Here is a 25,568-nt window from a genome sequence, read left to right on the forward strand (position 1 = left end):
CAAAGGATATAGACAATTATTGATCAATAAAAATTAATTAACAATGAATAATACTAATTTTTTGAAATAATAGCACGATAAAATGTTATCTTAATATTTTCAGGACCCCAAATATATAGGTATTGAAAAACAATTATAACTACAATTTATACTCGTTTTAAAAAGTAAATAAATAATTCGAATAATTTTATCCTCGAAAACATTGTTAAAATTACTTAGTATTACTCAGAAAAACCAGTTATACAATTTAATTACAAGGTAAAACAGCGCGGTTTTTTTTGGGTTAGATGTGATCGATCATTCTTCTAGTCTGATTTTGTAGCTCTGCAAATATCACCTTATCATTGAGTTACAGTGCAAAATATTCTGCTAATTGGCTACATGGACATACTGCAATGCATTCACAGGCATTGATAATGTCCTGCCGTCGAATGAATAAACAATGACAACATGTCCACCGCTCCGCGATGCGAAAACTAAACGGCACGGACATTCCTCACAGTAAATTCTTACATTATAACCACATTGCTTCAAAGTGAAAATAAAAACAATATTCCACGCACTATATTTGTTTAAACCTTTATTTAACGAGCATATTTTTAGTTGGACTTATCATATTTACACACTCGTGGGCTCATAATTATAATACGTTGTGTGATTTAGTTACTCAAATAATAATTATTGACAAATAATTACCCTGCCAAACTAAAGCGTGAAAAGCATTATACCAGCAAAAAAAATATTTAGTTACGTAGCTAAAACAATACTAATATAACACCGTATAACGATACTGATTTACACATGTAATTAAAATAATACGTATCGAAGGAACACCATTTTATTGCGAATATGGCCCGTGGCACGGTGAACTAGAATAAGCTCAAACCCCATAAAGATCACAGGCTTACACGGCCATTGTTAGAAGAAGCTTGGCTTCCGGGTCGAAGGCGAAGATATCACCGACGTTTCAGTCGACGTTGCAGTCACCATCATCAGAGAGCAGTTACCTAATGAGGTTGTTACAAGTTCTCCTGTCATTTAATACTCTCGCCTGAGAGGGGAGTGTTTCCCGATTGGCTGCAGTTGTGAGCCAATCAGAGTCTTCCTTTCTCCTGGTTAGCCTGTTTGTTTGGCCAATCGGAGCTGGATATCTGTGATTGGATGGGAGTGATGGCCAATCAGTGGCCTCTTCTCTTCTGGTTGCCTGGGCTGTTGTTGGATGCAGAGCTAGGTTTTTAGGATTTCTGAAGAGCGGGTCCCATATTTTCTTAATTTGTATCCATATTCTCTATTTATGTTCAACGAGTGTTTTAATATTTTAAACGATTCTCGAATGTATATTTTCTTGTATTGTGGGATGTTGTCTATGGCGTGGAACTGGTCTAACTCAATGATGTGCCTGGTTTCCAAAGAGTGTTCTGCTATATCTGATCGTAGGTTTTCATGTTTATAGTAGCTGATATGTTCTTTAACCTCTGTAATTATTCGCCTGCCAGTTTGTTCCATATATACTTTATTTTCACATGAACATGGAATATTGTACATACTGGCTAGATTTTCGACTGGAGTTTTATCTTTCACTGATGTCAGAGACCACCCAATCTTGTTTATAGGTTGGAGAACTGCATGTATTTCATGCTTCCTGAAAATTCTGGCCACTTGGTATGAAATTCCTTTGATGTATGGAATTAAAGCTTTGTTAGGAAGATGCTCATTCTTTTAATCTTGAGGAGCTTCATGGCTTTCTTAATTTATGATTTTGAGTAACCATTTGCTTTAAGAGCAGTTCTTAGAAGTTTAAGCACTTCCTCAATATTGTCTTCTTCGCAAATGGCTCTAGCTCTGTTGACCAAGGTGGAAATAAAAGTTATCTTCTGAGATGGTGGGTATGTGAACTCGCCTGTAGATACCGATCTGTGTGGGTTGGTTTTCTGTAAAAAATGTGGCCTATGTGGTTATCCTCTACTCTTGTGACCAAGACATCCAGACAATGCAATTTTCCTTCTACTTCCACCTACATGGTGAATTGTATGTTCGGATGGATGCTGTTCAGGTGTTTAAGGAAGTCTTGCAGCTTCTTTTTGCCATGGTTCCATATTACAAAGGCGTAATCTACGTATAAGTACGTATATTGTTGACAAGATGATGAATGCAAAGACTGTCTTATAATAAATACAACTGCTCTCTAGCGGGTAAAAAATTAAACGTAAATGAGGAACTCTACCAGAAGAAAATAGGTATACTATTTGGTTTGGTGGTAGTCAATCTGTTTAGTGGAACTTTTTTTTTTTTTTGGAATTTTACTGTTAGTTTCACAAGTAAATTCGCCGAGAATAGAACCTAGGACCCAAAATATATGACGTAAGTGCGGTTTTCAGTGAAGTATTTTAATTTTTTTTTCTAAATATATAATATTTTTTTCTTAATTTGTATTAATATATAATTAAATTGAACTTGGCGAGGTCAAAACGAGGACTCAGGACTTGGTGGCGTATACGTTTTTTTATTAAACTTTTATTTTTATTATTTTTATTTCTTTGAGAAGTAAATACAATGGAATCTTGGTGTCGAATTACACTCGAGGTATCATATTTCAGTTATCATGAGTGTCAAAAGGTTATTATCCTGGCTTAGCGGCTTGATTTCTTTTATTTTTTAAGTTTCTTAAAAAACTTTCAGGACATTTAAAGCCATAGGCATTTTTTAGGATTAAAATGGGATTTTTCCCCTCAAAATGGGATTCCCCCCCTGAAATCGGGAACATGGTTAGAAAGTTTCAAGATTTTTGAGTCACTTTTGAAGAATTTTGAGGAATATTTCCCTAAAAATTCAAGATGGTGGCCAGTAATTACTCCTTGCTCATCAGCCTGGTGCCTAGGCCAAACGTCCCATTTTACTTGCCTAGTATTTTTTTTCCATGACAGCTGTAACGATAGTTCCGAAAAGTCCGCTAGAATGCATTGAAACCAGTTTCTAGCCTCGCGCAGGGCACCGCTTGGTAAAAAAAATCGTCGCCGACTTGTTTCCTTGCTGGAATACGGCTCGCGAGTTAGGTTACGGTCGTACATCCCAGCAAGGAAGTGCTCGTTCGCTGCCTTAATCGAACGTATCATATTTTGAAGTAAATCTCCGAGTAAGGGAGGGATCTAGCGTGCGTCTCGTCGTGCCGGGATTAGTCATTGCAAGGAAGGGTCACAAGCATCGTGTGTGCTTTGCGCGGGGACTGGCCAGCTATGATTTATTTTTTTAGTTGCACGAGCGAAAGGCGAACTTCGGATGTGTTTCCGTCACCGTTCGGACGCAGGACTCAGTGCCGGCGGATCTCGGGGACTTCTCTCACCGCCAAGACGACAGTGACACTGCGGGGCACGACGCACTCGAGCGAGGGTCGGGAGTGGTGACGTCACGCGGCTAACGAGAGACTCGAGTGGCGGTGGACTAACGAGTCTCTCGGCCGAGTGGCCTCCTCGAAAACCGCGACTGCGCGCGCCTTGCACCACGCGCTTCTTTGTTACCATCATCGTAGGCACACGTTCCCCCATGGCCCCCTCCCCCTAGACGCTTAAAAATAGACACTGAGTTTAATACGGTCCAACTTTAATTACGTTCGTTTTGTTTTTGACGTGACAACGTCTAATAAATCGATGAACGCCGGCTGCACGCACGAAAGAGTGTCCCTTTACGCACATTGTCCCGTTACGCTGTGTCCCGTTAGGCTCATCGTAAGCTTGCGCCGCATCTATCTCTCTTCCACTCGATTGGAACAACCATCGATTTGACTTTTTCGAGGCACATTAAACTTGAAACACTCCCATTCGTTTCCTACTTTTCCTATCATCGTCCTATCCTTAAAAGAATAACACAGATTGGAAAGTTATAGTTAAAATAATCTCTTCGTTAAAGTAATAAACATATTTGAATTAATGAGTGCAAATAAAAGTAAATTTATCAATTAAATTGTAGATTTCATTTCACTCCTTCTTTGTATCCATACAAAATAGTGATAATTCAATAAAAATTATTCAATTTTATTCTTAAAAGTATGCAAACATTACATCAATGTTTTTTTATGACGTTGTCACGTTAAACTATCGTCCGTAAACCGACTTTACAGACAACCAATTTTTTTTGGTACTATGGAGTACGGAGTCTCCATACTTACTCACGGGAAAATGAAACCATCGTTAAATTTGCAAAATTGTCAAAACAAACGAATGGAATCACCAGGGAGTAGATAATTCTTCTTTTAAAAATTTAAAACGCCGTGATCAAATTTTCTGTCATCTGCAGTAACGAAGTGTTTATTTAGAACACACACGCACACGTGCGCTGAGAATTGTCTGCTCGAGCGATCGTCCCTGCAAAAATTTAATTTTCATTATTTAAAATGTTCGTTTTTTTTTAAAGGGGTGAAATGATCTTTTAGACGTAAAACGTGAACTATTAAAACGAAGGACGAAACAATATAGTACCATTATTTAAATTCTTGGATGGGGAAAAAAATAATATTAAATGGACTGGCTTTAATGCATATCCATCAAGACATTTGTGTTAAAAATGAACTTAAACAAATTACTAGATATCTTCAGCAGGAAACATAAAAGAAAGCTTTCTTTATTACAGATGAATTTTTTTACTATTTTAATATTAATAACCTTTATTAAAATTACAAGTAATGTATATATCTTACAGTTGTTGTTGTATGCTATTTGTTAATCCCAACCATGGGAATAATTTTTGCTGGTATGACCCTTGCGCCTCCACTCCCCCCCCCCCCCCAACCCGAAAAAAGTCCTGGGTCCGTCCTTGACCACTGAGGTGAAACTATTTCACAGCGGTATAAGCAAGACCGGCGCAACCAGGTCTGCCATCCTAGGCAAAAGTAATATTTGCCGCCCTTCACCATAACTTAGGTGACCACTTTTACGAATTAAAATTGATAAGAAAAAAAGTCAAACTTTATCATACACACTCATATCCCCACTTTCGATAAAAAAATTCCAAATAAATATATTAAAAAAAAACACAGTGACAAAGATTTGGAAGGAGATATTGTGAATCATGTTTTAACAAATGTGAGTAAAACAATACGTCTTCCACAAATAACTTTATTTAAGCAGAGCTAGCCTTCGCTTTGTTGTGTAAAACCATGTTAAATTGTCTGCAAAATAAAATAACAATATAAAACCAATGGATTGAATAAAATGAAAATGATACATGGTTACAGAAATCAATGTTGAAGAGGTAAATTTTGCATTTAACTGTTTTGTACTAACATTTGGATATTTTTAGCGCATCCCATTTTGCCGCCCCTAATATGTTGCTGCCCTTTGGTGATCGTCTGACAAGCCAAATAGTTCGCCGGCTCTGGTAAGTAGGGGCGGTGACATCATCAAATATTGGACAAAAAGTAGAGTTACGATAAAAATAGTGTAACGTACAAAGAGCGTCAAGTAAAGCGCACGTCTATGCCGAAACCTTACTATTGGGCACGGCGAGACTTTGTGACTGTCGCTACGTCAATTGCACGCCATTCACACATTAATCTTAAGCCTCTTAACACTAACCAAAACTGCATTTTCCAAGTTTATAAATTTACATTTGAAAATACACAATTTACACATGTTCATTGATTTAACTGTAGGCCTATCCCTCCTCTTCCAAACTCGAATTTATGTATCATATGTAGGGACCGGAAAAATTCGCGGGTTCAGTGACCTCTATCATGAACTCCACAGTTCAACGTACACTCGGTCAAATGCCACCCACTCATTTGCTGCTGTCTTGTGAGACGTTCCAGCGTAGCAGCCTGTGATTCGACAAAGCTTTGGTTGGGTGTTTCTCATTGGCTTAGAGTCATCCAGGTGAGTTGTGAGCCAATAGGAGAGGCAGCACTAAGGTATAAAGATTTGTATTTTAGCCTATCGCGAAATGAATTCGCGAATTTTTTCGGTCTCTAATCATATGTTAGCTATCAAGTTACTCTCCAAAAAAAAATATACATATGTGTGTATATATATACACACAGGTAAATACAAACCAATCACAGTTTTTACAGAGTTTTCTTGGAGATTTGAGCATATTTTTTTAAAGTATTAAAATAAACTGTATTTAGAAGGTGTGTTATCAGTATGATTACTAATGTGTGAATTTATTAGAAAATGGAATATGGAGGTGAAGACATGAAAGAAATATCGGTTACAAAACATTCGTACATGTGTATGTGAGTATGTGAGCGCAGTGGTTCTAACCGCGCTTTTTCAGTGCCCCCGATAGTTATTGTACACTGTACAATAATAATGGTTTGTCGAGGTAGAAATTGTGGTATGCTGGGGTGTTGCTGTTAGAAAGCTAAAACATGACTACAACTAGTCTGCGAAGTTTCACTGGCAACGAGCGATGTGGCCACGCATCTGTGAAGATTGTTTTTTTTTTTGGGATATGTCCATATATTTCGTTTCCTCCGAGCAGTAAGGGCGGGACACCGTTCCAGCATTTTGATGGAGCGGGATTCCAAGCCAGTTCTTTGGATAGCGAGTCCCTGTGCTTTACCTCCACAACAACTATATCGCAGCAAAAATCCTTTTAAAAAAGTGACTCTTAAAATTCTAATACAGAAAAAATTAAATCAAACATATATATTAGTCAAATGAAAAATACGTCCGCAACAGTAACGTGTCTACTTATATTTTTTAATTTTTTTTTAAAGGATGGGTGGCACACCAGCAAGTTTTGACAGTCACCAGTGTGTCAAACATCTGCCCCCTTAATCGTGTACTTTTTTTATGTCTCCCCGAGATATTGTGAAATTGTAGTTTTGATTGTTGGAGTATTAAGACAACACAAATGACATCCATGCCTTACCCGAGATTCGAACCCAGAACCCCCGCACCGTAGCCCTGTGCGTTGCCGACTACGCTACGGAGGCCGACTTCTACGACCCATCATCGAGTAGAGCTCACAATTTTTACAGTACCTACTAACTTATATTGCTATATTAAAACATAATAATAAATTTAATTTCCTATTAAAAACATTTATGTATATAAACTTCCATCAACATTTATATGATAATCAAGTGTTTACCCAAGAAATAGCGAATCACTGGTTAAAAGTCTAACAAGAAAGGAATGCATATTAAATTGAGACACCAAAGTAAATTAATAATAATAATAATAATAATGCGCAGAGGCACGAAAGCGGATGACGCGCACAGAAAAACAATTATTTGTTTGGCGAAACAAGTATTTATTTACTGTAACAAAATATTTTGTTGGCCTAGCAGAATTTGGTGAAAAACAAATTTTCATACGTTACACGTAACAAAATATAGAACTTAATTTACAAAATTAATTAGTTGGGCCAGCAAAATCTTTCCTCCTACAAAATATATGTTTATTTCAACATACAAAAAAAAAACTAATACTTTTCTGAGGCAAAAAAAAAAACTCTCTTTTGGTGCGAGGTAGTGTGACTCAAGGTCACAAAGGAAAAAAAAGTTATTTTACAAAATATTCCTTTGGAAACCAGTAGCCAAGAAATAGTTTTTAATACTACAAGAAATATATTGTAACTTTGCACAACACATGGATTAGGTTATTTACGCATACATGAAGTACGTTTTTTCTAGATGATACCTACGATCATTGACTATAGATAGAGACCTGTAAAATTGGCGATTACAAATCCCTAAAGGATAGACTCCACGATCCTCTACGCACTCGTGCAAATTACATCTGCTGATTGGTTACCGACTCGTAACACCTGTTGACTGGAAACGATCGTGATTCGCTAATTATTCTGTTAAAGATTTTTTTCATTGGCCCAGAGTCCTTCAGATAAGCTGTGGCCCAATCACGGAAGCAAAATGACGTCAAAAGTATTTGGACTGTATCCTATCGCGAAATGAATCGGCGAATTTTACAGGTCTCTAACTATAGAATATTCAACAGTTGGACTGTATTTTGTTTTATAATGTTAACTAATACTGGAAAGCTATTCATGGAACGGTATAAAAAATAGCTTTAACTACTGGAGTGACTTGGACGACACAGATCATTTCCACGCGTGTGTGCGCCGTCTTTCATGACGACTTTGGCTCGTTGCTATATAGCCATTAGTGCACGTATGCGCATTGGACTTTCAAGCTGTTGGATGTCCGTTTTGTAAGCGCGCTTATTTCATTGGATTTCCGGTGCATACTAAAATTTTCACCCTTAACCACCCCTCTGAAGAAATACAATCTCAAAAACGCAGGCGATGACAGTTCCGGTCTTGGGGGGAAAAGTCACGGGTTCAGCGTTCAGGCAATACATGCTACGCGTTCTATACTTAGAGACCGGAAAAATTCGCCAATTCATTCCGCGATAGGCTGAAATACAAATGGTTATACCTCAGTGCTGCCTCTGCTATTGGTTCACAACTCACCTGGATGAATCTGGGCCAATGAGAAAAGCCCGACCAAAGCTTAATCGAATCACAGGCTGCTACGTTGGGACGTCTCCTCACAAGACAGCAGCCCAATGAGTGGGTGGCATTTGACCGAGTGTACGTAGAACTATGGAGAGTTCATCCTGGAGGTCATTGGACCCGCGAATTTTTCCGGTCCCTATCTATACTCCTCTTGTAACAGTGTGCAGTGGCCGGGTGATGCCGCGTGCACGTGCTTCTCTCTCCCCCCTCCCCCCTCTCACGGGCTCACCTGGCGGTGGATGAAGACGACGGATCCCAGCAGGCGCCACGTGCCGCCCTGGCGGTCCACGTGCAGCATCCGCAGGATCTGCAGGAAGCGGATGCCGCGGATGGCGGACGTGGCGAACACCTGGCCGTTCGAACCCACCGTGAGCACCACGATGGAGGCCACCACCACGATCAGGTCTGCGGGCAGGGAGACAGCCCCTCCGGAGTCCGCGCGACACGTCTCACTCGACACGAAACTCTTTAGATAAATTCGTGCACATTATTTATTTATTTCTCAACTACCCGCCGCTAGAATCCGCTGCCAATGCAGCTACGTCGACCCTCGAATCATTCGATTTGCAGAGCTTAAGGTAAATATATCATGAAACGGTTGAGATAAAAACGAGAAAAAGAAGACTTTAAAAAAACATTTTAAAATGGCTTTGGACCTAATTTTTGACAAGGAATTTTATTAAAATACTGCCCATTTTTTTTTTTAAAACGTTTGTGAAACTTTGGTTCCCGCCATCCATCCACCTCAGATTGTAGCACCGTCGTTACGCATTTACGTTCCATTGCGACTTCCGTTTCATTCAGGAAATTATCCAACCAAATACAGTATAGACCTATAAGATGTTGCGCGCGCACACACACAAATATGTATAAGGGTAGCGAGTCTTTCAGTAGCTACTCGCATTGAGTTGTGTAAACATGTAACCTCTGGAAACGAGCAAATTCTCATGCTGCTAAACTCTGACAAAAAATTATACGTAACATCATCTGAAATAACGCTCGGCGTGATAAATATACGCAAGTTGTGTTTTCAACTACATTTCTCTTTGACGCGAACCACACGTAGTTTTGGCACCCGCCGCTAGAATTCGCTGCCGGAGCAGCTACGTCGACTATCGAATCATTCGATTTCCAGAGCGGTATGTTCCACTTTTGGCACACAGTATATAGGTAATATTCTTGGCCAATGATAAATCTACCTATTCACAGGCTACTTAGTTGAGTCGGCAGCTAGTGAATAGTGGCATTTGGCTGAGTATACCGAGCACTCTGGATTATATATAATTATATATTAGTATTATATAAGTCACTATAAGTAACTGAAAACGAAAATTTTTCTGTCCGTAAGGATAGGGATCAAGGTTTTTATTTATTTTGTGTTTACAGGTTAGACTGTACACAACTGTACACAATCGAATACATGTGAAGTGTTAATTGGCTGCTCAAATTCTCACCGGGTCATACATAATTCGATAAAACGTTTTTTAAAGCGAAACTATTTGGACAGATGGGAGTAAAATTTAGGCAGAATATTAATACGTTTTCTTGAAACATTGTTTAGAAACATTTCTTATGCGAAAAGGACGGGGGATAGGGACTTGTTTCTAATCACTGTGTAAAATGGAATTTCAATATTTTAAGTAGTTTAACCATTAATTAACAGTTTATTGATTTTTTAGGTTAGGCAAGTGACAATTAAAAAACTAAATATTTGTGTAAACGCTCGGTTAGGTTAAGTTAGCTACGTTAAAAGTATTATTAATAACGTGTGAACGGTTGCTTACGTACATTTAATATTTCAGTTACCATAAAGCTATAATATCAACATAGTGTAAATATCGAAGAATAAAATTCAAAAAAATTCATTAATGTTTTGGCTATAATGTTTTCATATTGATCCTTTAGATACTTTTCTTAAATCTTATTAATACTATGTATTTTTTAGAAAATTGTCTTTATACTCTTTTTCTCTCTTTCTCTCTTTCTTTCTCTCTCTGCCGTTTTACCTCTTACAATACAATACTCACGAGTTGAAGTTTTAATTGACAAATAAGTTTCACTTATATCACGTGTACTGAGTTACACGCGCTCTTATTTAAGTTTTTTTTGGGATTATAGTTCTTTAGGGTATCTAAAATTACTCGTGATCTAAAGGCACGGACCAAAAGGAACAATTTTCAACAGTTAACAAATATGCAAGCGAATTTTGCATGTCTTTAATCATTATGGTCGTAGTCTACGGAACCACCGACAAGAAACTATTCAGAAAGTGCACACGATATTCCTGACAAAACTGTACAAATCAGCAAGTTCGAATAGTGAGCGGTTCTTTTTGCTTAAAAATTACACTCCGAAAGTAAAGCCGGTATGATGACAATTATTTTCTTTTTAATTTTAAAATCGTTAATTTTACCCAGTGTTTTTTTTAAGTAGGCCTACATGTTATTTACGAAAAAAAAACACTTAATCATATAATTAGGATTTGTAAGAGGTGATGCTGTTTCACAACTTGAACTATTTCTATCTGCGCGCACGCGGTCTATCTAATCGTTAGCCGGCGCGGATATCAATCATGTAATGCTATACAGAGATTTATAAAAAGCACACGTCAAACCTGTGTGTAGGTATCGGGACGTGTAGAGGACGCAGGGGAAAATTTAAATGAACACAGGTCCGGAAACGCGTCTGTTAATCGTTAAAAATGAACCTCTGTTACGTGGAATACCGTATCGGCAAGGTACACAACCAACTGCATATGGAGTGTTATTGTGTTTCGTGCATAATATTTGTTCATTTTGTCCACATACAGGCGTGTGCTGACGAAGATTAATAACTTTCACCGGAGGCTCAATGGCTTCATGGCCAATGTTTTTATCTGTTTTTTATATTAATATACTTTTTTTTTGGAAGTCTGCAACAGCTGCACTTTCTATCGTTAATCCTTCCCTGGGATCCAACACACGCTACGTCCAGTCATGTATATAGATGGATGGAGGAAAGGATGTGAGGTACAAAGAACTCGTGTTCAGAAACAGAATGGACAATATAGTTACATTACAACACGTATAGTATAAAGAGACTAGTTGCACTCACGCTTAATCTTGCTCTTGTGAGTGTTACCGTTCCTGAAAAACTGAGTGAGACTGTAATAGCTGTAATCAAAAGAAAAAAAAATTAAAAAAAAATTATTGGTGTGTAACATCTTACCTCTCGGTACATGGCATGTGTAAGGATAATTTCCTGAATGGAACGGAAGTCGCGTGGAACGGAAATGTGTAACCACGGTGCTACAAACTGTGGCGGATGGCGCGAACCAATGTTCACAAAGACAAAGGGAAAATTATTAAACCTTTAATGGATTTAAAAACGAGATGGGCAGTATTTTAATAAAATTCCTTGGCAAAAATAAGATCCAAAGACAGAGTTTAGAGTTTTTTCAAGTCTTTTTTTGCTTAATCGTGACCGTTGCATTATATAGTTTAAAGTTTGGTCTGTTGATTGTCGTAGATTCTTCGGCAGCGAGTTATAGAGGCAGACACGGAAACTAGTGTGATTGGCGTCAAGTAATGCAGTTGAAAACACAAATAGCGTATATTTATCACGCTCGGCATTATTTAAAATTCGACCCGTCTTCCAACGACAAGGGACATTGAAGTGTACAGATATTTGCATTCGAGACTGTCACCAAGTAGTTACCCGAGTATATCAGATACCTATTCCACGAAGGTAAAATTGTACAAGTTACAATACTACACGTACAAGGCTCCGCACGTACAAGTTACATGTGTTCCACAAAGAATCGTTACAAGAGTACAAGTTGGCAATTTTTACATCTGTTTTGTTGCCATAACCTAAACGGCGTGCTGGGAATAAATTTGTTATTATATATTGTTGGTTTTGTTCGAAATATGTCTTTGAATATATGAGCAAGATATCAATTTTAAATCATATAAGGGACAAGAAGGACATACCATTTTTATGGGATCGTCCCTGATAAATGCACCACGCTTGAGAAATAAAAAGTGCTGTTAGCAATTCACAAGAAGGCGTGTGGCTTGGGATTAAACCCGGCAGGCAAAGTCTTTACTAATAAGGAACACTTTGGCAGAATCTTAAGAAAAAATTACTGTAAACTGATTTTGTTATTTAGTATTGATACTTTATTTTTAACTTACTATTTTACTGTTTAACATAATTTTAACTACAATTAGAACTTAGTATTACGTTTAGAAAAGCCGGATTACTTTTAAAGGCATTTTAAAATATAAAAAAAATTAACACATCTATAATGTTTAACATTAAATCCTAACCACACACCATGAATATCAGTGACAGAATGGTACCCGTTCGCAGTGGAAAGCTACATACAGCTCTGGTTTTTCTGGTAAAGCATGCTTCTATTTGTGCGAAGATAAAGTATGTTTCATAAATAATGATTCTCAAATAATATATGAAATTGAAAAGAATTTCAAACTTGTATTTCACATTTGAAATAAATAGACTATTCCTGTAGTTACTGGATAAATGTATTAGTTTCCTTTATCAGAGGACGCATCCCAAATAGTAAAAAATACTTCAAGTAACTGATAACCACAAAATATTTATCTACTCAACACTCTTTCCCCTACCTCAAAGATATAGTTCAAACTGTAATTATCTACTTTTTACAAGTATATTTAACTCTCCTGTACTTTTCCTTCCAATCATGTGTGTACAATTGTAGAAAAACTACTTGCAACTTGTACAACTTCCCTGGGGATTTCAAGTGCTTACTTGTAAATTTGTGGAATAGGCCACCTTGTTTACTTAGTTCGGTGGATTTCACCTCTGAATTTGGGTGCACTTCCAAACGCACGTATTTTTATTTCCTTAACTGTTTGCAATCCAATTTTTCGAATCGGTGGTTCGGACTCAGCTCCAGATGTTTGTCGGGAAATATATATTTTTTTAAAAAATAAATATTCATGTTGTCTGCCAAATAAATCGGTTTCTATTTGTTTACCGAGCATCGGAGTAAGCACGAGCTCAATAGCAATGCGTTTAAGCTATTAATTGTTACGCAGTTTTAAGCGATGTGTACGTACGCGTGGACAAAACATAACAATGTTAATTGGTGTACAATTTTTTCCCAGCAAAATATTCACGTCACCGAATATTTGAATACAAACATGATAAAGTACTTATCATTTATTTTTACGTATTTTGACATCCATAAAAATAAATAAATGACGAGTTTACCGAGTTAAACATTTGAAAAAAAAAGCATCGTGTAATTTGTTTAATCCGACATAAAAAAATTTAGACGTAGGTAATAATGGATATAAATATTTGTAGGTAAATTAGGTGCAAGCGATGATTTGTAAGTAAATTTTTATGAATGCTTTATGGAAAACGTTTTTAATTATTTTAAGTATAATAATATACAGTCTTATCATTGAATCCTTTAGACATACGCCATTGCAGTTTTTCCCTGTTTGAATGTGTTCATCTGTGCTAAGTAAAATCCTATCAAAATATTTTTTTTCTTGTGTCGCCAAGAGGTCAAGGAGGATTATTCGGGAAACATATGGTAGAGTAAATGAAAATAAATCAATGTATTTTACTCCACGCCCAACAGAAACTATAATTTTGCTAAATTTACCACGTAAAACCTTTGAGATTTCCACTATTCACAGAGGTTCTTTGCATCAGTCCAGGTTCATTCAAGAATATATTTAATTTTTAGAAGGAATATAAAATTTTTAACTCACGAAAAAAATTCGAGACGTGTTCTTAAACGTCAAAGGCAGATTTTTTTTTTCATTTGAAGCTACGGCGCAGATTAATCGGATTAGTTTCTTGCCACGGATGAGAGGGGCTCAAATGAGATTATGTTTTTAGGTAACACGTACTTCTGCCAGACTCCCACATCGAACTAAAAAAAAAAAAAAGCGGTTGTCTGTAAAGTCGGTTTACGGACGATAATTTTACGTGATGTCATATCAAATTTTTTAAATTGCTTCTTTTAAAATGCCCGCCTTAACCTGTTTGATATTATAGAAGATTTTCTTGCACGGTGTGTGGCCGGTTCTTGCACGCTCGGCTCAGGCGGAACGTGACAATGAGTCATGCTTTTTCGTGCGTGCAGCCGGCGTTCATCGATTTATAAGACGTTATCACGTCAAAAATCTTATCTCGAATTAGCTGGATAGATAATTAATTTCACGAAAACTTGCAAAATTTTATGAACTGCTGCGCATCACACTCCTGACTACTGTCCGAAGTAAATCTCATCTATAAGCATTAAAAATAATCACATAAATGTGTTATACTATCATTTAGACGCAGTTATTTGAGAAGGAAGTAATACCAAAAATACTATTATTGTTAGACAGTCAATTACAAAATGCCTTGCGAATTAAATTTCTATCTCCCTTCTCAGCTGCATAATTGGGCACAATTGTTTTTCATATCAATTTCTTTTCAAAGTAGTTGACAAGTACCAACAATTTTTCTGTAGGCTATCGAATGTTTCGAGTTTTAGTAATTGTAATTCTGCATAATTGCGTCCATTTTCAAGAAATAAATAACAGATAGTATATTTACATGGACTAAATTAATCTATTCACTATTATAATTATTAATATGATGTTTCCTTATTTATAATATATATGTAGCACAAAATAATTACACATTACACTTGGTTAAAATATTTTGTAATATTTTTAAGTTCAAGCAAATACTGCAGTCGATTAATATAGGAAAGTCGTCGAAAATCCGTGAGCCAAGTGGAGATAAGCGATCCTGGTGGTAAACAATGATGTTAGTTCGAAATTTTGGGTTTTAATTCCCTTTAATTGCTATTTAATGCATTAGAAGTGAGTGAAATTTTAGAGCATGTTATTTTTGGTTAGGTTATTGTAGTGACCTTTGAAATATTTGCCTGCAAATTTTAGAACAAGATGTATTCTAAACTTACTATTTACTTTTTACAAAGGAGAGCCTACTCTAAGAAATTTCTAACATATTTATTCTTAATATTTTACTTTATTATAAAAAGCTGGGGTGCCCGTATCCATTATTTTGTTGACCAAATGTTAAGTATTATTGAAAATTTTGAACCATGAATATATTTTTTCAGAACTTTGAAGTAATACGAAAAATACGTATAAGCATTATTTTCAGTACAAAAAAAAATATATTTTTTTTTCAGAATTCAGAGAATATATAGGTCACCTATTAAAGCGCACAACAATTATAATTTCGGACTTATGCTTACAGTTCACGCCGCTAGGAGCGCTGTAGCAGCTCATCTCAGGCTTCGTCCGTCTTTCTACAGGCATGAGTTTCCTACATTGTCTTCTACAGAATTTGGTTTAAGTTTTTACTAACATTTTCTAGGAAATCACTAGAGCACTACATCAGCAAGACTTGTCAAGTGGTATACTCACCTATTATACAAATAGGTTTCCTGATGAACCTCAGTCTTCCACAGAAGCCCATATATTTAGACCGGCAGCCGGCAGACCACAGTCTCACTAGGTATTCTACACCGAAGAACACTACAAGGCAAATTTCCTGAAACAGAGACACAGGGACGAGTCCAACGTTAGAAACAACACTCGAGAGATCTGGTGGATACACCTCTAAAGTAACGGATGTGAAACACTCAGATGTTTTTTTAAAATCGTAGCAGTTTACTTTCGTAACGTGAAAAACTAAAAATAATAAATAAACATAATACATGCCCATCAATGCAAACACATGTCTATTCGTATATGCAAGGAACATGCTTGATAGTATGCAAATTTATGCGTAGCGAGTTGTAAGGCATTAACTAGGTAATGCGTTCACCGTTTATTCCAGCCTGCGTCAATTTACGCCTTGGCTTAAGAAGTTTCACATAACATTAAAAAAAATAATGTATGCGTAAAAACATGCAAAACTATGTACCTAAAATACAATAAATATATTCATGTAGAAACTTGATATAAATAATCCCATTTTAATAACATCTTATTTTAGCCTTTATGGCGAAGGAAACTTTGTAAACAAATATCTAACAAAACTATCAATCCTGCACACATAATAGTTAGTATGATCGGAGCATTTGACTAATATGAATACGTTTTACACATGTTCAGTAAGGATACTAAAAATAGTGTCGTAGTTTTTGAGTTATTAGCATTTTTTCAAAGGTTTTAAAATATTCTCCACCAACCAAATTATGGATACTGTAACTACAAACAATTGTTACGCAAATATGAATAACCCAACCATTTATTACTACCGTAATAAAATCAAATATGCTATACTTTTGGGGGAAACTTTCTGGCTTTTCTTTCGCGGAAAAACTTACTATAAAGCAACTTTGACTATTCAAACTATATAAAATACTATGCTTAACTCAGCAAGAAAATAACTTGCTAAGTTAGCATAGTAGGTTTTTACTGCAAGAATATTCAAAGTTACCCAATTAAAAATCGTTGCCGCATAACTAGAGACCGGAAAAATTCGTGGATTCTTTTCGCGACAGACTAAAATTCAAATACATATACGTTTAAGCTACGTTTGCTATTGTTTCGCTGTCAATCTGAGCGATTCTGGGCCCATGAGAAACCTTCAACCAAAGAAGTTTCGAAACAAAGACAAACTATTTCAGATGACTTACAAGTCAGTAACCAATAACGTGCCTATATATTTGTGCATCTCGCCGCCACTCCACGTATGTGGGATCCACACTTAACTTAGGAACACAAAACTTAGAACATTTATTCATTGTCTTTTCGGTGCAAATTTATTTAAAGTGCCTATTTTTGTATCTTAACACGTCGGGTTGTATCAAAGGCGACACAGGCTCCCGATAAGCCAATGAGAAATGTTTAAGCCATTTCATGACAATTTGATGGTGGTAAGGGAAAAACCGTGTCGAAAGACTGAGGACATTCTTCTCGGAATACGTAACACCCAGTCCTCCCAACCCTATGAAACTTAAGACAGTCATAAATTAGAAGTCTCGAAAATGTTCACATAACTTAGAACTGTTATAAGTCAGAACGATCATAACTTAGAAATACGTAACGCCGAAACATACACTGGCATAACTTAGAAACACGTTACTTAGAAGCTCTAAACGCTAATAACGTCGTAACTAAGAAAATCATCGCTTGGTTCTGTAACAACTTATGAACACACAACACAGAACTGTCATAACTCAGAAACACAAAAAGTTGAATGAACCTCTTAGGTAATTTAGAACACGCATAATGTGGAAAATTGTATCTTTTTGTGTTTTTAAGTTATGTTTCTATGTTGTGCGTTTCTAAGTTATGGCAGGACACACACATCAGCCCATCCAGACTCATTCAACAGGCAGAATTTTCAAACTTGCTGGTGGAGTCACGAGATGGCAAGTAGACGGAAGTAAACGTCCCTAGGTGTGGGGGAGGAGGGGTGGAAGAGAAAGAGAGAGAAGGGTGCTTCAGAATAATTAAATATACATCTTCACAATGTAGGTTACGTTTGTGCCCCTCTCATTTTACACGCGAGAGCTGTTTAATTACTTAAAGTTTTAGCACAGGCGCCAGTGTCCTGAGAAACGAAACTGAATTTTTTAAGCCCCGTGTAGCCCCGCAGAAAGTTCGTGGAGGAGACGGGGTTGATGAAGGGGAATTGGGTTTGAGGAGGGAAAGGGGGGGATGTTTGAATTGTTCAAGGCGCGGAAAAACGCCCGGTCTCCTCACGTAAAATGAAATTTACAACACAGGACGCGAGCAGCACATTCGAGATCAAGTCGAAAAAAAAAATCCCCCTGAGGGACATCCAATGACTATTTACATGAAAAACTTGCATTATTATTTGGCGACAGTATAGAAAGCATCAAATGTTTCCTCACTTGAATAACCCTCGTAATTGGATCACAAGTTATTTGACATATTTGCAATGGGGAAAATTTGATTTGTAACATAATTTTGGACAAATCTCATTGCTGTTTTGCACCGCATGTCACAGAGAAAAACGTGAAGAACACACAAACACGCATAAAAAAGCCCAATATCAGCCAATGGAAAGTGTTAAATGTGACGCACAATGAATTCCATGGAATGAATTATTTAGAACAACATCACAGCACAGATGAACACAGTGGGCTGATAACAACGAGATAGTTTCCACAAGAACAATGAATACAACCTTGATCAACCAATGATACTAAACAAATAATATGGACAACAAAACGACAATGCAGCGATGCACAGGCAAATACAGCTATGCAATTTTACAGATATTCTGGCAAAACAGCGACGACTGCATATACGAACACAGTAGACTTCTCAAGTCAAAACAGTGACGATGTTACGGAAACTGAGATCTGTTTCCGTCATGTGGTACTTACACTCATTGAAACACTAGAAATCAATGAAAACATCTAATAAGACACCTGACAGAAACATGCGTGACTCAGAGAGGAGGTGGAAATGTGATGTCGTCTTAATAATGCACATTTTTGTGTAGTCTAGCCTGACGCCGGAAAACAACATGGATCTCACAGATCTCTAACCAATGACACACACGGTCACATACACGCAAGCCACGCCATTGGCAAGTCGTCACTGTGTTTACAAAACTACACAATTACTGTCCTTGAAAACTGCAGGCGAGTTATAAAAGTAGTCTAAAGCCAGTATTCCAAGACACAAAAATAAGGGTTTAAGTGTTGAACATGCTACACCTGTACCCTAGCCATATTCCTATTCCTAGTGCACGATAGGACAGGGCTAATCTCTTATTTTTAGAGAACGGATTTTTGTTTCCCATCCGTTACCGATCTGTATCCCAAATTCCGAACATGCGCACAGCTCACTTATTTCGTTGATTTCGTTCAGATGGTAGACCAGCGTGTGGCGCCATTAACACTAATATAGTCACTTTTGTGATCATCAAGGGACGTACCTAGCACGTTGGTGTACCAAATGAAACTTTATGTGAGCGAAACTATCCTAGAATACATTATGTACACTTTAATGGTCATAAAAACAAATAACCGTAACTTGTAAATGAGAAAATTAGAAAGGCAGTTCTATTTTGGCGTAATGGTGCTCTATAGTATTTTTGCCGTAACAATTCTATCGACGTTTCCGAAAAGTCTGCTATCTGTAGAATGTCCGCGAGTCAGGTTACGGTTTTATCCCAACAAGGCAGTGCTTATTCGCTACATTACCCGAACGTCTTGGAATACCGCCCTAAGTAATATTTTATCTATGTATCTTCGACAAGTAATTTTAAAGACGGATAAATGTAACAACCAGTGGTAGACTGGTTGGAGTACGAAGGCGATACGGATTAAATTTCCGGCGTGGTAGAATGCGGATTTTTCACAAGTGGGAAACGTGGCGGACGTTGCCGTGGCCTGTGGGTTTTCTCAGGGTACTCCATTTCCCCCACCAATTCATTCCTTCGCCACTCCATACTCCATCTCACGCATTCTCTAGGCTGGCCGGAACGACAGGTCTGTCCTTCGGGTAGGGCAGCCGGCTCCTATGAGAGTCATCCCTATTTTGTCACTGTAGACCCTGCAGTCTACAGTTTCCCTGTAGTCGAGAAATTACATTACAATTTTCATTTTACAAAAATGTGACAACACGAGTCAGGAAAATTTCCAGAAGAAATCCGCCATGGACTATATGGGCGGAAACCACCACAACATTAGTCTGAAATGAAGATATTTCAGTACAACATTGAAAACAAAAAAGCCAAATTCAGGGCATCAGGATTCGAGCCCAGATTCTTACGAGTTATTGTTAGAGACAGGGAAAAAAATTCTGGTTCATTTCGCGATAGGAAAAAATTCAAACATGAATATCTTTTGCCTGCTTCCACTATTGGTACACCGTTTATTAGGAAGACTCTTGGCCAGTGAGTAAACCCCTGAAGAGAAGTAACGAATCACAGGCTACCCAGTTGAGACGTCTCTCCAGTCGACAGCCAATGAACATGTGGTATTTTCCTGAGTGTGTAGAGAACTGTAAAGTTCAATCCAGAAGTCACTTAAAACGTGAATTAAATGCAGACTCTAATCATAGTCCATGTTTTAAAAATTATAGTATAAAAAACTTGATAATCTAAAGGAATGGGGTGAAGAAATTAAGAGAATGGTGCATGTGACTGGAAGCCTAGAAAAGAATGAGAAGGGATAAGTAAATTCAAAATGGCTCTTATCGTCGAGGGAAGTTTCACAGGTGGTCCAGAACCCACTTGCTCCCCCTACTTTCCGTGCCGTTGCGCCCGTCCGTAGTCTGGGCGACGTGTTCAAGCGGAATTTCGCGCAACGCGCTTGCGTAGGTATTCAGTTCACCGTTCGGGTGTTTTTGCGACGTGGTATGGTGGTGGGGGGGAGAGGTTCACGCAGGAGGTCGCTGTGTTGGTGTTTACGGGACACCTCCCCCTCTCTCTCGCAACACCCCCTTCTCCCCACCCCTTTGGCCGGGTCAACAGCGCTGACCCCCGACTCGCTCCCTCGCACGCTGTGACGTGCGGACGCCAGAGCACGCAGCGAACGCCACGGACGGACGCACGTGGTTCACACTCGCCCGGAGCTCGCCAGCGTGCGTGCATTTTGCAATTTTTTTTTTCATACGAAACATCAGAGCTCTCGGTATGCGGCATTACCGTAGGGACACCTGTATTTAGCGATTTAATTTCATTTCAAGGTATTTCATGAAACTCTGTAGCTTTTTATAAGAGTCATGGCAAATTGTGAGGGTGCAGCAGTACGGTGACCACATTCTCATTGGCCCCGTCAAGAGCGGGACGACACCTCAGCCAATAACCACAGGAGAAAAGCTACAGTATTTTGTGAAATACTTTGACACGATATGTATTCGCGAAATACAGGTGTCTCTAGGCATTAGGTATGGGCAATTTCGTGAATGGAACGGAAGTCACATGGAACGGAAATGTATAACCACGGAGCCGTCCCGCCAAACCAAAGTTCACAGAGCCAAAATGAGAACATTAAAAGGCGTTAACGGTTTAATGAATTTCACTAATGATGGGCAAATTTTTTTATAATTCAGGTTCAAAGCCCGGGTATAGTATTTTTACAAGTCTTTTTCGCTTTTATAGGGGCCATTGAATTATTATATAGTTTAAAATTTGGCTATGCAAATAGAATAATACGATAGTCGGCGTAGCTGCTTCGGCAGCGAATTTTAGTGACGGGTGCGGAAACTACGTGTGATTCGTGTCCACAAATTTGATTGAAAACATAATTTGCGCATTTTTATCACGCTCGGAATTATTTTAAAGAATTCTACGTTATATTTGGTGTCCGAGTTTCGTATTATAAGAGTATTTGCAACATGAGACTACATGAATTTGCTCGTTACCGAGGCTAGAGGTTACACATCTTTGGCAAGTACTGATAGACTCGCTCAATTTATTTTAAAAAGTGAAACTCCCTTATAGCTGGAAGGACAAGTAGAGGTAATAACTAATCAGAGTGTAACCAAAAGTGCAACTTTCAAGAGTGAGAGACTCGATGGAATAGTAAACAGAGATGCATTTTTCGTTAGGCATAAAACGACGAACATATTTACCCTAAAACCAATTATATTCCGTTTAGACATGGAAACAAGCTAATAAAGAAATATTTGCAATGTAAAATTAGCGTGTTAAAAATATTTGTGCACTACACATTCTCTTTCTCTCTCTCTCTCTCTATGGGAAGTTTCACTTTTAACGTGAGAGTCGACCACGCACCCATGTTTTTCGCTTACTTGAGATATTTAGTCTATAAAGACAAATATTATGAAAATGGGACTATAGTTGTAATAATTTTCTAGCTGTGTGGTCATAGAAATTAAACCTTTAGTAAATGACCTTGAGAAAATCAGTCAGGGGAAAAAATTAATATTAATACTGCCTTACTTTTTAAAAACATTGAATTTATTCAGGAATTTACCATGATGATTAATGGGCGTAATAAAAAATTACGAAATTACGTTTAGCATACATCTGTGTTTTTTTTTCCCTCCATGTTCTTTATAAATTTTTTTATTACAAAATCTTTATTTATTCGCCTACTATTTGACTCTGATGCCCGTTCCGAACTATATGTTTCCATCAAACTGTAGAGCCCAGATCACAGGACTCTGGCCCGCACTATACACACTCGGTCAAAACTCAGTAGCCAAGAAGTAGTTCTAATCTCGAATGGAAGAGAAGAAGAAGGGGGGGGGGGGGGGGGGGGGGAGAGAGGTAATTCGCGGCACCAAGGGGGCGCGATTGATTTTTCACATTTTATTTTGCTGCCTGGTGATAAGACGAAAATTAAAAGCACATTGCTGTAATATTTTAATGATTTTTTTTTAAAATAAATGGAACAGAAAAATTACAGATATTTGTAAAATTTTAAATTTCCATTATAACAAACATATCACTACAAAATAGAGTTCGCAGTAATACTGGGTTCAGATTCTTACCCAGGAATTTATTTTGGTGTTATCCCAGTGCCTCAAATAGCTAAATTTATTTGTATACCGTTCCCTGAATGGCTTTACAGCTTTAACTGCGCAAACTAACAAGCATGATACAAAAAATAAAGTCTATTACATATTAGATTATCTTTTCTATGGTTTAAAAATAATTATGTTGAAATGAAAAATCAGTGACAATATAAACTTATGCACCATTTTTCGTAAGAAAAATCCTACTCAGTATAATCTAAGTAAAACGTATTTCATGCATGCAAAAATAACCATATTAATGTGTTGTACAAAGCTACGATATCTTTATTGTATTATTACAAGCTGTTTCTTGGTAACTGGTTTCCAAAGGAATATTTTGTTAAAGTAGAGAACATTTTTTTTGTCTGCAAATTATGAAATATGAGCAGATGACGTTTACAGTTACGACCCCTGTAACGTTTACGGTCTTTGTATTTTTTTTTAAAATAATTTGTCCCAGGGTCCCTTAGTTTATCTCGATGGCCTCTGAAAAGTTAATATTATTTCGTTCTGACTTTGGAACACAAACAAGGAAGCTTACTATAGTTTTCATATTCATTAACAATAATTGTTAATTATTTATAATTAAAATAACTTTATAAAATTATTCTGTCCCCGCGGAAAGCGTCATGGGCACAGTTAGTTAATTATAAAATGTTATACGGTGTAATTAGTACAAATGTAGTTAATATGCGAGAAAAACCCACTGAACAAGAAATGAGACAAGTCGGGACTGTGTGTAAACGCTGTTATTAAATATTCTCTACTATTTCCTTGTGGACACTCGTAACCGCTCCTATAGCTACATACACGTTTTCTCGTTACCCACGGAAAATTTATTCAAGAGTGAAATTATGCAGCCAAACCAATATTAACAATTCATAAAATCGAGTACAGTATGTTTACCTGCATGTGTTACGGTTATAAATAATGTATTGCTGGGTGCTACCAGTATCAACTTTCACACAGTGAACACAGCTGCATGTTAATTCGACAGATGTGGTGAGTATTAAAAAAAACTTTTTCATGGGCGTGCATGATAGACATACATATTTTTTGACGCAATAAAACAATATTTATTATCATTATGTATAACCTTAGCCCATTGCTTTGAGGTGAGACATACAGTTTTAGACTCGCTTCTCCGGTAACGTGGGTGTAGTGACCCCTAACCACGCGGTTGATACCACCCGCCACACTGGTGACGACAGTGGTTGTACTCCCCTGTTTTTTTTTACCTCTGGTGCTGCCTACCCCCGCACAGCTGCTCCCCGGCTTCGCTTCGAACAGCGCTCCCGGACACGTGGAAGCTACCACCAGCGTCTGGAAGGTTCTAGCACAGATAGGGGTAGGTATATAAACCCCGGCGCCGAGGTGGGGAAGGAGAGAGCGACTGAGACAAGCACCGCCCCCCCCTCCCCGGACCAACCCGCGCGCCACCTGACTTCACCACGCCCGCCACTGATGAACTACAAGTGTTGCGATCCCTCAGCTTCAGAGGCAGTTATGGGCCTGGACTTTATAGCTTACGCGTTTCGAGTCAAAGTTAAAAAAAATCTGATTAAATGTATGCAGAGGAACAAAAAAGTGGGCATTGTGTTCCGAAGAGTAAATCGAGTAAGCCCACGAGTTGTGGAGTTTGACTCGCTTGCCGAATTAATTGGAGTTGGTGGCGAGTGAGAGTAGAGACTTTTTCGGTGACCGTCTGCGAGGCTGGCTGTTGGGCAACGAACGCAGGTGATCCCTCGAATTGTCATACTCGTGGACTATCCCGAACTTGAGAACTTCTGTTTCCCTCGCCGCGGTGTTGCCTTGGGTTTCTTTACACACAAAAAAAAAGAAAAGCAACGGAACACCACGGCGTTGTTTTCACGTCAAAAACGTCCCAAGGTTCGTTCACCTTCTGGAAACTTCGATGGCGTGCCAAAAAAAAATAAAAGAGACCTTGTGTTCGTGACTTAGAATATAACATCGTGCACTCGTGCTTTTAGTACTAAAATATTCCCCACTTAAAGTACCTGGCATTAAGGCCTCAAATATTTATGAATAACCTAAACACAACATGAAGTGAAATAAAAAAAAATGTGTGCGAGTCGATCAGAAATTGCCAGAGATGTGTAACATCTAACCTCGGTACCGAGGAAATTCATGTGTTCTCATGTTGCAAACACAATTATAATATGAAACTCGGACACGAAACGTAGAATTCTTTAAAATAATGCCGAACGTGATAGATGTATACGCAAATTTTTTCAACTACATTTCTTGAAGTGAATCACTCGTAATTTCCGCACCCATCGCTAAAATTCGTTACCGGAGCAGATACGTTGACTATTAAATCATTTGATTAAAATACTGAAATTTTAAACTACATAATGAAACGGCTCCGGTAAAAGCAAAAATAATTAAAAAAATACTTATTTATGAGAAGAAGTTTGATTAAAATACTGCCCATCTTGTTAAAATTTATCAAACAGTTGATACTAAAAAGTTTCACAATGATGTGCAAGCTCTACTCTGACACTTGAAAATCGGGATCCATCACATTCCAATTTGGAATACTGATTTCGGGGAAAACAAGCCACTAAAGGTGCGCATCAAAAATAACTGTGG

At 37.7% G+C, this 25,568-nt stretch overlaps 1 protein-coding gene across 1 annotated transcript in view; it reads right to left on the bottom strand.

Moving 5' to 3' along the window:
* Positions 1–25,568, bottom strand: part of LOC134532284 (potassium voltage-gated channel subfamily KQT member 1) — a 371,136-nt gene that overhangs the window by 21,668 nt on the left and 323,900 nt on the right. Inside the window, exons 3-4 of the mRNA XM_063368703.1 lie at positions 15,903–16,029; positions 8,702–8,877 (exon numbers count right to left, since the gene is read on the bottom strand). Of these exons, the coding sequence (XP_063224773.1) occupies positions 8,702–8,877; positions 15,903–16,029 (303 nt within the window). The remainder of the gene's footprint in view (positions 1–8,701; positions 8,878–15,902; positions 16,030–25,568) is intronic.

Source organism: Bacillus rossius, chromosome 5 (assembly GCF_032445375.1).
Source record: "Bacillus rossius redtenbacheri isolate Brsri chromosome 5, Brsri_v3, whole genome shotgun sequence".
In the NCBI taxonomy this organism is placed as follows: domain Eukaryota; kingdom Metazoa; phylum Arthropoda; class Insecta; order Phasmatodea; family Bacillidae; genus Bacillus; species Bacillus rossius.